The 12,319-nt window shown below is 42.0% G+C and overlaps 1 protein-coding gene across 1 annotated transcript; it reads right to left on the reverse strand.

Annotated features, from left to right (window-relative positions):
* Positions 1 to 4,603: 4,603 nt before the first annotated feature.
* Positions 4,604 to 12,302, reverse strand: ASCL4 (achaete-scute family bHLH transcription factor 4). The gene is made up of 2 exons (XM_085227571.1): positions 12,165 to 12,302; positions 4,604 to 8,640 (listed from the first exon to the last, which is right to left on the reverse strand). The coding sequence occupies exon 2, from the start codon at positions 6,495 to 6,497 to the stop codon at positions 5,931 to 5,933; it is 567 nt and encodes a 188-aa protein (XP_085083697.1). The 5' UTR covers positions 6,498 to 8,640; positions 12,165 to 12,302; the 3' UTR covers positions 4,604 to 5,930.
* Between the last annotated feature and the right edge of the window lie 17 nt (positions 12,303 to 12,319).

Raw genomic sequence — 12,319 nt, forward strand, 5'->3', positions numbered from 1 at the left:
GCATGCTCATGTTTGTACATCTGCCTCATTTCATTTATACATTGCATAGTTTATCATCCGTTTTATTTATTAAGCACCAGTGAGCTTTAACACCACTGAGTGTGTGGAAGTACAGATCATCTCTGCATGAGCGCTGCTCTGGGGTAAATGCTCTGTAGCTGAGTCTGGGACTTCTTCAGTGCTTCTTAAAGAGCTCCATCTAGGAAGCAGCACAGTACAGTGTAATGTAAAGGAAATCCATAAAAAGGCCTGAACATTCCATTTATCTGGAACTACTTGTTCTCTTCATGATCTTGGTGCAGATGGAAGAGGTTGGTTGGAATTAAATGCTGGTGGTGAACAGCTCAGGAGCACAAAGATCTGCTACATATGTCCAGAATTGCACAGCATCAAGATCAAGCAAGACTATTTTTCCTAATATCTAATATCTAATACTAACACATCTTTTCATTTCCAGCACCTGCAAAATCGTAATCAATACAATCTGAGGTCTGCACTAACACAGATTTAACTCTTGGTGTTCCTCCAAATGCAGACTCTAACCAAAATGACAACGTAGGTCCCATAACAGAGGCTTCAAAGCCAAATGAAAGCACAGTGAAAGGGGTGAGAGGGAATTTAGAGTGAAATATCTTGTGACTGGCAACCCTGCCTACAGCAGGGGGTTGGAACTAAATGACATTTAAGGTCCTTTCCTTTTCCTAATCATTCTGTAATTCTATGATTCTATGAGCTCGTTGGTTGCTACGTGCATCTGTAACCCACAGTTTGGGAGTACTGACACTATCAGCCATATCTACAGACAGTGATGACAGTGAATCAGGATCTTCAACCACTTAGATTCACAGATGGATGTATTGACCTTGGCAAAGATCCTTGTTTACATAAATACAGCAAGTTATGACTGGAGGTGGCTAAAAGTAGGAGCATCACCTGTCTTCTGTGTTCCAGGGGCTGGGCTATGGATAGCCAGTATTTCCAGCTTTTATGCATGCAGCTTCTGAGCCTTTCAGGAAAATGGTTCTTTTGTAAGCTAAGACAAATAAAAGGAAACCAATTAAACTTAGCTTTTCTTGTGTTTTTCCTTTGAAGTGCATCCAGTAAACCCAGCCTGGGCACATACCTGTAGTTTCTATTCCTGAGCTAGGTTTTTGTTGTTATTCATTTATTTTTCAACTCAATTTGCAAACTAAGGAAATATTTTTCTGTTTTATTTTATTTTTCTTGAGTCTGTACCACACTGCCAAGTGAGGCTCTGAGCCTTTACTCTCACCTCTGCACGGGCATGGTAGAGGTAAGGATGCACCATTCATGTGCTCTGAGTAGATGTTGTGCTGTTGATTGTATCCTGCACACATGTTGCGCACTCAAGCTGTGGAAAGACAGTTCTGGCAACAAAGCTGATAGCCAAGCAGAGGTGGGCCACCAGCTAACTTTCTCACAAGGCTTTATCCAGCAAGAACAGCTCTTTTGATTTCAGTGAGAGATTTGCTTTGTAAAGTCTTTGTGGGAAGACCCCAGTGGAGCTGAATACCTTGTTTCTTCTCCCAGCCTCTAGCACAGCACAACAGATGACCATATTGTTCCCTGTTCACTTTTCAGGGTCTTGGCTCAGGGTAACTGCCATGATTCACTGGAAGAAGTATGGTTGTTTTTGTTTTTTTTGAGTTAAATGAATTTTAGTCATAACGTTTTCAGCCAGCTCTGGAGCATCTTCTATGCAGTGTTACCTTGCCAAACTGCTGTAAATTGCAAACAAATGCTCTTGGATTATTTCTCTAGTATCCTAGACTCCTCTCCATCTTTGATCCTCCACTGATTGTGGAGATCCACTGAGGTAATGGAGAGAGACATCCAACTTTAGAAATTCCTTCAGTCTGGTTTATTTTTCCAGCATGGCTGGTTTGCCCAGCAAAGTCAGCTTTCCGTCACTCTGCCAACAGATGTACTCACAATGAGATAAAGAAAAAATAATGTGGGAAATACATGAGTGAGCATTTATAGACTTTTGCCAGCAAGCACGCCTCTGGGTTGACAGCGAATGCTGGTGGTGGAGTCACCATCCCTGGAGGTGTTCCAGAATGTGGTACTGAGGACATGGTTAGTGGGCATGGTGGGGATGGGCTGGCAGCTGGACTACATGATCCTAGTGGTCGTTTCAAATTTTAATTATTCTATAATTCTATGACTGACCTTGGCCAACTGCAGCAGAGCTCTCCTCTTGGTACCACCTCAAACATTTTGCATCCTTTTTTGCTTCCTTCTGAGTGCACTGGCATTAAAGGTTTTCAAAAATTCTTTGCTTTCGTGTGGCTATTTCCTGTTCATTTATTTCAGTGAGATGAATTGGCCCTGATTGCTTTGCTGCCTGAACACAGTTTCTTCATAGTGCCTTCTGGTTTTCTTTGGCCACATTACTGACACTGGTAATATAACATGAAAGGAGAGTAGATGGGTTTTCACAAAGAAATCAGCTAAATAGCTATTAGAGGATTAAAAGCAATCCCATGGCCAGGATTACACATCTTTAAAATGCTGATAATATCAAGGAGCAAATGGATTTGTAATTTAATGGCAGAAGACAGAAGACGACAGATGTGCGCTTTTTCACATTTGATAGAAAGATTAAAGTCTGCATTTGGTGTGCAGGAGTTTGATAAAGCTGTAGCACGGCTGCTTAGGGATATCAGTGCTGACTTCCTTGTAAATGGTGATTGTGCCACATGGAGAGAATTCTCCTGGTCACCATTTTTATTAAAACTTTAATTCTCAGAGTGACAAGATGGATCATTGTCTGCCTTCAAAGTCTGATAATGATATACTTTAGAAGCTTTGAAGAAAAACTTTGCACAGAAACAGCTTAAGAAAGTTTTTGAAATGTAGCATTCACTTGAAACTTTTGCTGACACAAATAAGAAGCACTGATCCACACTTGGGAGATCTTTAGCTGACTTCTATTTCCTTGTGCTTAAAAGGAAGCTTGTGTGAGAGGTTTGCATGCCGCAAGAACTGTGAGAAATAGTTTCCAGCTTTCCTGGGAGCTCAACCCGTCACAGATTTTTTGCACAGAAATAATTTGGTTTTCATCCAGAAATTTGTTTTCCTTTAAAAATAAATGGACTCTAGCTTTTGCACCTTCAGAACTGAGGTTGGATCAAAAGGTAGTTTAAGGACATCTCCAGAGCTGTTAAAAGGAGTGAAACGTACAATCTAAAATATACATACATGCGTGTTTTTATTCATATGTAGGCTTTTTCATCCATCTCCTTGACTCGAGGTCCAGAGGTATTTCCAGAACATTATTTCAGAAATACAGGCATGGTTTGAACAGAACATTAAGGACACACAAGAAATGAACCAGCCCCATCTAGATGTGCAGCTGATCAGCCTGCAACTCACATGGGAAGGGTCACCCTTACAGCAGTGCGGATCAAGTGCAGGCCCAGGACCACAGAGGGGAGATGTTCTCCTGTGATGAGCCTCTCCTAGAGGCACATCCCAAGTGAGATGAAGCTGGCAAGGGGCAGATCCATAGCTCAATCTGTCCAGCTGATCACTGTACCCTGTCTCCAGGATTTGAAACCACAGGATTACAACTCTTGGATGTGTTGCTGCAGGACTCAAACCTCCGTGAGAAGCATCTGATATAAAAATGTATTAGGGGAGTTATCTGATGCCTCCCATCCAGACAGAAACAGGCATTCTGCTCATTTTGATTTCTAGTGGTTTGGTTTGATTTGGATACTTACTTTCATTAAATGTGTGCTAAGTGCTTTCAGTCTTCAAAGAGCTTTACAAAGCATTTCACAGAATTTGTCTCAGGTACACTGAATGCATGTTTTTCATAGATAAGAGAGATTTGATCTCTGCTTTAAGGGAGAAATGCAACCCAGGCTTACTCACAGAGTTACCACCAGTGCCACTCCATTTCCAGAAATATCAAAACTGAGGCACAGAGAGTTTGAGTCTATTGTCAGAATCCACACTGATGCATCCAAAAATCAGTGCCTAAGCTCTAGATCCTTAGCAAGAACTTTTCAGGTAACAGGGGTTAAACATTTGGGGTCTGGAAAACAGAAACAAACTAAATTAAAATTGTCAGAAAAGGGACCTGGCTACCACTTAAAGAATAAAGGACAAAGTTTGTGACTGCCATTGACATCTTTGAATGAATGATCTGTCAGAAACCACCTGGACAACACATTTAGGCTTTTTTCCATATCTGAGTTGCATGCAATTTGCTTAAGTGTCTGCTTTTCAATATTATTGAGAAACACATATGTGACTTAAGAAGAAATAATTGGGTTTAGAGCTGTAGCAATAGCTCAACCCAAGTACTTCCACTGCAAGTACTTGAAAGCAGGCATTCAGTAGCTAAAAGTGTACAGAGGTCCATAGCAATATGCTAGAAATCAGCACAGTATCTTTGTATCTAATAGATCTTATTAGATACCAACACTATAAACCTGCTAACCATCTAGATGTAAAAATCTAGGTTAAAAATTTATTTCATAGGTAGCATTCTGTGTGCATTTCCTACGCATTTTCCATTTATTATCTACTGGAAAAAACAAAACAAAACAAAAACAAAAAAGCCCATAGCCTGGATGTATTGCATTTTTTATTTAAATGAAATTTATGGACACATCTGAGGTATTTAATCAGTATGCATTCTCATTTACACACAAGTATTTTTTCGGGTGTTCAGTCAGCACACTGCAAAGGAAAAACAAAATGATACAAAACTATTTCACCAAAGTGAGGCCAAAAAAGCAGAAGTTTGGAAGGTCTTTGTGTAAGATGTATGAGTGAGAAGTTTACCTTGTATTCAGAATGAGATTCGAGCTCATAGCTAAATGTTAATTAAATCTGGCCGTGGAGAAAGGAAGATTTTTGAGCAACTTGGGGAAAAGTTCTCAGATATTGTCCAAATGAAAGGTATTTCATATACTTTGAGATATTCATTTGAAAAGGTGTATTCTTTGAAAAAGTAATGCAATGTTCTGATCAAAAGGAGAAACACCTTCACACAGATGTAAACTGATATATTTAATGTTACCCCTTTTGTATATACCACTACATAACTGCCACAGGAACCTATTTCTAAGTTCTCACTGATCAAAAATACTCAGGATGACTTTGTGTACAAACTCAATTTTGAGTAAAGAAAGAAATAGGCCAGCAACATTTTTACATTATCAGAAGTGAAGCTGTGCCTTTCTAGGTGCAGTTTTACAAATCTCTGTCTACCACTTTCTAGAACACTTTAGAGTGAAACTGTCAGACTTTCTTTTCCTGAAAATCACCCCTCCCATGATCACCAAACAGCCGGAATCCAATGCATGAGTTGCTACTTTCGCTTTAGAAGATGCCATTAAAGAAAAAATCATTCACAAGTTTATAAAAATACTGTCCTTTCAGAAACAGGAGCATTTCTGGGAGGGTTCTAACAATTTTAGGGAAGGATGTGCTATCTAAATCTTACCTTTCCCAGTCAAAATGTTTGTAACCCAGGATATTCCAAGCTAGCAAGCAGGAAAATAAAACTTGAAAGAGAAAGTGGGAGAAAGGGAAGGGGGATTTCCTGAAATGGATTTATCTGGTTTTGTTCTCTTCTTGCGTGAAAGGCAAATGAAAATAGAACAAAAGCTGAATGAAAAGTAGAATTCAAACAGTTGCTTCAGTTTTAACAATCCGAAGTTTAGTAACACATGTGGAACAAGAGAAGCAAGGTCTGTGTGCTTACAAATCATCTTTAAGTTCTGTGCAGAGGACACAGTTGTCCTTTGAAAGAGAGAAAATACCTTTATCTTTTCTCCTAGCTGTTTTCCTTTTTCCTGGTATTCATCTTAATCCACAGAAAAATCCCAGGGGATTTAGTTCTGGCTTTCAGAAGGTCTTGAAGGCTTGTTTCTCCAGGGGGCCAATTCCTAGCTACCCACCTCCTCGAATTCACTGTAGGGGGATGAGGCTGAGGAGGCTTTCGACTCTCCATCACTGTTGCACTCCCGCAGAGGACCGGGACTGGGATCATCCGGGAGCTCCTTGGTGGTGAGCGTTTCCTTACTGCTGGACCCCAGGGGATAGCAGTCCAGCAAGCTCTGCAAGTGCTTGATGTAGCTTATGGCTGCTCTCAGGGTCTCCACTTTGCTGAGGCGCTTGTCAGCAAATTCCTTGGGCAGGTGCTCTCTCAGGCGTGTGTAGCCTTCGTTCACGCAGCGCACCCGCTGCCTTTCTCTCTCGTTCCTCTTCCGAATGAAGGCAGGCTCAAAGGAATAGTCATAGACGCCCACGTAGCCAGGGAATGGGATGTAGGAGATGCGACCTGCATGCCCACTGTAGGCTCGCTCCCAGTACGACGGGTCTAAGTGGATGGGAACCCCAAAGGGTTCTCTCAGGGGAACCCCGTGGGGATGGATGTGGCTGTTAGCCAGGGGCATCGCTCCTGAAAATGCAATCCTGTTCAACAGTCCATCATCATCTTTATTGCTGGCCATGCTTTGTCTTTTCTCACCAGCACAAAGTCAGCTCCCGAATTTGGCTTCCAAATCGTGTATCAATCCGGGCAAGAAGGAAACATTTGTACAGGCACTTTGCCCCAGGGGTGGCAATTTTCTCCTGCAGAGTGTAGAAACTCAGATCTCAAAGCACTGCTGATGACTCAGGAGGTCCACTCGTGCCTGGAAATCAGCTCTAAGCCTTGTTTTTATAGATGCAGGATGCCAGCTAATTTATAGACAGGTTTTGAGGACCATCACTCCACACTTTTAAACCTTCCTTTTCCTCTGATCTTCATATTTCAAAAGATAATAAGAGGGTTCCTGTGTATTCCTTTTCTCCGTTGAAATTATGACCATACGAGTTAACGCCAAACATAAATAATCTTCCAGGCTCTAAACACTTCTCATGTATTGTAATCCACAATATCATTTGATATAATTGTCTCCAAAAGCGGCGTAATTTGCAAAGTTTACAGAGATCTTCAAAGTTTTGGCAGAACTCCTCCCTTTCAGGAACTGAGGATCTTCTGTCATCTGAAAACTACCCAAAGGCTTTCCACAATGAAATCCAAAAGACAACTGCAAGCTTTGTTGTTTCGGCTGCTCTGGTCTAACTGAAACAGCTCTCAAGCAGTTTGCAAACTTATATGGCATGTCTCTCGCTTTCTGGAGAAGCAGAGAAATCTTCAAAGGAAAGAGTGCTCTCTTGTGGTTGCAAGTCATGTCAGATCAAGAATGCATACGTGCGAACGATAAGAGGAAAACTGTTCTCTTCACCCGAAGACAGGCTTTTTCAAGAAATATGAGTTTCACAAATTGAACATGAACATTTTCAAGAAAGCCTGCAACATTTTGCTCATTTCTACTCATTGCAGAGATGTTCTGGTCATCATTATAATCATCTTCCTCAGGCAATGAAATACAGAGGTTATGCCCTAATTGCCCCAGTGTAGTTGTTACCAGATGTTTACATCAATGCTGGCTTTCTAGATGCATCCTCCAGAGTACTTCAACTGGGGAGCTGAAAATCCCTCTCAGCTGTGCCAGATCTGTGCTGCATCTACCAGTTCACCTGCAGCCTGCCAAGGAGACGAGGTGGGCAGAAAGAAGACAAGGACTTTTGAGAGCACAAGGGCACCATGTGGTCATCCGTGTGCTTCCTCTAAGAAATCTGCTGTGCTACGAGCATCTTTCCCCATTTTGTTGTTCAAAAGCCCATAGTTATAATTTTTTTTTTTCCCCAGAAATACATCTTCACAGTTAACAGAATTGCCTTCTTTTTGCTACCATCATTTCAGTGAGTTGAACATTTGGCCCAGGAGAGCAGTGGGAAAGGACAGAGATGAAAAGGTACAAGCATGTGGGCTCTATTAAAACTGTTCTTTTGCTCAAAGTGAAAGTTTCCACCCTGTTTGGTCTTTCATGCCAAACAGTCTCAGAAATGTGAGTAACTGAAACAACATCCTTTGCTCTGAGAAACACATCTGTGTCTCTGCTGAGTCAGAAACCAGCAGCAGTGATGCCAGTGCACGCTTTCAAGTCAGTATCTCTGCTGGCCTACTCTGCTGCTTCAAAAAACAGTGATACAAGAGGAATCTAGATGGTAATCTTCAAAATATGATGAACGTACAGGGAGACCCTTCCAGACAGATGTAAATGAGAACAATCCTGGCCTCTGATTTATGCCAGCAGCTGGAAAAGCACCAAAATGGCTGAAACTCCAGGGGAAGTATCCATCCACTTTCACCTCCATCACCAGCATTGCTGGTGATTCAAGCTGAAGGTTTTCAGCGTTGCCTAACAGTTAGCTAATGCCTTTCATGAGGAGTTGAGTCAAGTCACACCTAAATGCCTTTCTAAAACATCTGCAGAGCTCAAGGTATGAAGGAACATCCATGCAAAATTTGTTTCAGATCAAATAATCAAGAACCCTTTCTGTTTTTTTTTAAAAGTGTGGAAACTGTAGAACAGCATTGGCTTTTCAACATCACTTGCACTAGAAATTTTGCTGTCAGAGAGTTTTCCAGTAGAAACATTTCCAGATCTGAATTCTGAAAATAGCACATTTGCTGTAGCACTAAGGTAGGCAAGGACTTGAAGCTTTCTTGAAGCAAGGAGGATGTTGCCTCTGAGCAAATACCTGAAGTAGGAAAAGGACATTTGATGTTTGTCATTTTTCTATTGAAAAATTCTGTTCTTTGTCATAATGAGCACAAGCAAAGACCTTCCCCAGTCTCTACAATCTCTGTAGAAGCATATAAGTAAATGGCAACATGCCTCCTGGGGCTCTCAGGTGCCAAAATTTTTCACAGCCCTCCATGACTCCTCCAGAAGTCCAGCTGAGTTCAAAAGGCATGGCTATGTTTCAGTTCTGTCATGCAAATACACTGCTCTTTGCTGCCTGAGCTCTTGTCCATCTTTACTATAAATGCAGGTCACCTGCACTTCCCAAAGGGTCAGAACTCCACCTGTGCTAAACTACTCCTACAGAAAAATATAAAATAAAATTACAACCCACTGTTAGTTCCTTAAAGAAATACATGGGGGAAAAAAAAAACATTTTTGTGAATTGTTAACCTGTGTAATTGAACTCATGTCAGAGTCTGCAGATTGTGTTTCTGAGCAAGAGAAGAAAACACACCACAAGTGCTTGCTGAATGTTGTATCTTATTGACAAATCTAATGTCATGCTCACAGGCAGAGCTTTGAACGTGGGCAGGGAGCCAGCACAAAGCAATACACTCTCATGAGAGCACGAGCAGGACAAGGGCGATGCATCGTGCTTGTACCAACCCACACAGCTGAGCATAGGAACAGCAGCAGGACTAGGGCACCATAGTGTAATGAGTAGATTAAGACTCCGTGGACAATATTCCTCTAAGAAAACCCACTGTTCTTAATTCTGATGCTGCTGCTCCAATTACCTTCCATGTCCTGAATACAAGACTCTTCAAGCTGAAAGGAAGCAGAAAGCCTGGTTTGCCTTTGGTTGGTAGAAGTCAGATATTATTCACTGCTCTGTGGCAGAATCATCCTGCTTCAGAGCTGTTGCAAGAGGATGTTCAGGCTCTGAGTTTCTGGAAGCTGTGCTGTTTCTATTTGCAACTTAGTTGTGGTTTCAATTGCATATTCCCTAATACTGTCTACAAGAATGTAATCTGTACAAAAGAACCCTCAGCCTGTTCGCACTCCCACAAGAATCATGAATAACACTACAGACATCCTTGTGTTACACCGTGATTGCTTTGAATTACTCTGAATTACTCAAAGCAACAGATTCTCCTTGACACCACATCCCCCTGCGGCTGAAATGAAAGTCATCATTGGAAAAACTGCAGAAACTCAAACACCAGCTGAACATGTGCATCCATTTCCCAACAGATGAGGTCTCAACTATTTTATCTGTGAACATATTAGTGAGGAGGAGGAGGAAGAAAATACAGTAGGAGTTAAAAAAGAAGTCCTCACCCATTATGCTTTTCTTATGTTTTACTGTACTGTAATTACACTGAAAAAATGTGATTTATTATACACTTTGTGGTTTGTCTGGGTGTTGCAGTTTACTAACAGATAATTTATTAAAAGATGTGAAATTAACAGTTTCTCATATTAACTGCATATCACAGAATTACAGTTATAACTGTAACTTAATAGTTCTGTGCATTGTTAATAGTTGTGTACTTTCACATGGGTCATCTCTCTAGCTCTCTAGATGGCAGTGAGTGCTGCATCTGACTTAACAAGGCTGCATACTAAGATTGTCACCAGGATACAGGTGCATCAGCAAAGCGCTGGCAAGCCAATAAAAGGTGGAAGGATATCTGGATATTTAATGTTAATCAGCTAACCTGAGCCACTGTTGTCTGTGTGATCCCTGTACAGCATAATTCTGCTCCCTCTGAGAAGAATCCAAGGGCATGTTAGTATCAGTAGGAGAGAACCAATGGCTATGACATGTGGCATGGTCCAGTGGGGATTTCAACTCCTGGAATTACTAATGCACGCTAACTGCATCTTTTTTCCTGTGATTCCATGAGCTCTCTTATTTTTCAGCATATCTCCAGGGTATTAGTGCAGCTTGAAAAATAGCTGTGTCATTTGCTCTTGTGCAGCAAGTACCATGCAAGTCAATAAACTAAGCTCTCAGGGGACATCACGCACATGTCTTATGGAAACAACTCATATATGTTACAAATGCCATCTCTAAAAAAATCTTCTCTTTCAAAAGAGAGACATTTCTGAAATGTATTTTGCTGTAATACTCTGGGCATGCAGAACACATCTCTGTAGACATAGATTAATTTCTCATCCAGTGACACTTTATAGTTTTCCTGGTTTCCTTTGATACTGGTGCATTAAGTTGGTAGTTAAAGTATCACTTCTTCAAGGGTGTAAAGAGCCTACAAAAAAAATCTGGAATGTTGGATCTTGCCAGCAAGAGAAAACTCTTATCTGCTTATGACTACATCCAGTCTGACTCATAGGCTCAAAGTATTACTTTCAGCTCAGATAGCGAGGATTTCAGCACCAGGATGGTCCTCCAGTAGGAGTGCATTATCAAAATTGGCATCAAACTCAGGTCTTGGTGTTTCAGGGCAGAACTGAGATGTATTGAGAGTAGCGGTGAAGTTGTAAGGACAACAAGGGAAAATGTGAGATCTCCAATCAGTCTCCCTATGTTTTAGGGAGTTCAGTGTGATGAAAGAGTCTTTTGAGCTGGAGGGGTCATGCTGGAGGGGCTCTGAGCATCTGATCTAGCTGTAGATGTCCCTGTTCATTGCAGAGGAGGTGGACCAGATGGCCCTTAAGGCCATTAAACTCAAATGATTCTGTAATTTTATGAAGTAGCGTATAAGAGGTGCCCAGCTCTCAGACTGCTAGAGTCAAATGAGGAGCTGTTTCCACCCCTAAAAGAACTGACGGCTGTGCATCGAACTGGAGTGATCTTTTCAGATTGTACATTCAGTCATTTTGGATTAAAAGGCAGCAGGAAGACAAATACTTTGTGTTGCCTCTTGTGCAGACTCCCAATCAAGGCATCTCTCATTATGTGAGGCAACATTTACCCATGGAATGGAACACCTCCCCCATGAGGACAGTCTGGGGCTGTTCAGCCTGGAGATGAGAAGGCTATGAGGTGACCTGAGAGTGGTCTTTCAGTACCTAAAGGGGAGCTACAGGAAAGAAGGGGACAGACTTTTCAGCAGGGTCTGTGGTGACAGAACAAGGGGAAATGGTTTCAAGATCAAAGAGGGGAGATTTAGGTTAGATATAAGAAAAAAAACTTTTACAGTGAGGGTGATGAGGTTGGGTTGCCTAGCAATGTGGTTGATGCCCCATCCCTGGAGACTTTCAAGGCAAGGCTGGATCAGGCCCTGGGCAGCCTGATCTAGTTGTGGTGTGGTGTCCCTGTTCATGCAGGGGAGTTGGGTTAGATGGCCTTCAGAGGTCCCTTCTAACTCTAAGGATTCTACAATTTAGGTGTCAGACACAATCCGATTGCAGAAGCACATTACAGCATTTCAGGAAGCAGCTGTTCACCTCTGTGCTAAGCAACTTGCAGCCTGATTTGAGCAGCAAATGTGATTAACATGCACGTGCCACAGGTGACTACACGCCAAGACATTCCTTTGTAACACAGCCTTAGCCAGAACAGTACGTTACTTAGCCACAAATCACAACCAAACAAGGAACGGCAGCTCCGGGCCTGCTTTGTAACCGATTCAAACGCGGCTCGGCCGTTCCAAGCTCGCTGCCCGGCGCCGCGCCGATCCTCGTCCCCGCTCCTTGGCGGGGCCGCTTCCTGGCTGTGGCGCCCG

This window comes from Meleagris gallopavo, chromosome 1, assembly GCF_905368555.1.
Source record: "Meleagris gallopavo chromosome 1, MGAL_WU_HG_1.1, whole genome shotgun sequence".
Taxonomy (NCBI): domain Eukaryota; kingdom Metazoa; phylum Chordata; class Aves; order Galliformes; family Phasianidae; genus Meleagris; species Meleagris gallopavo.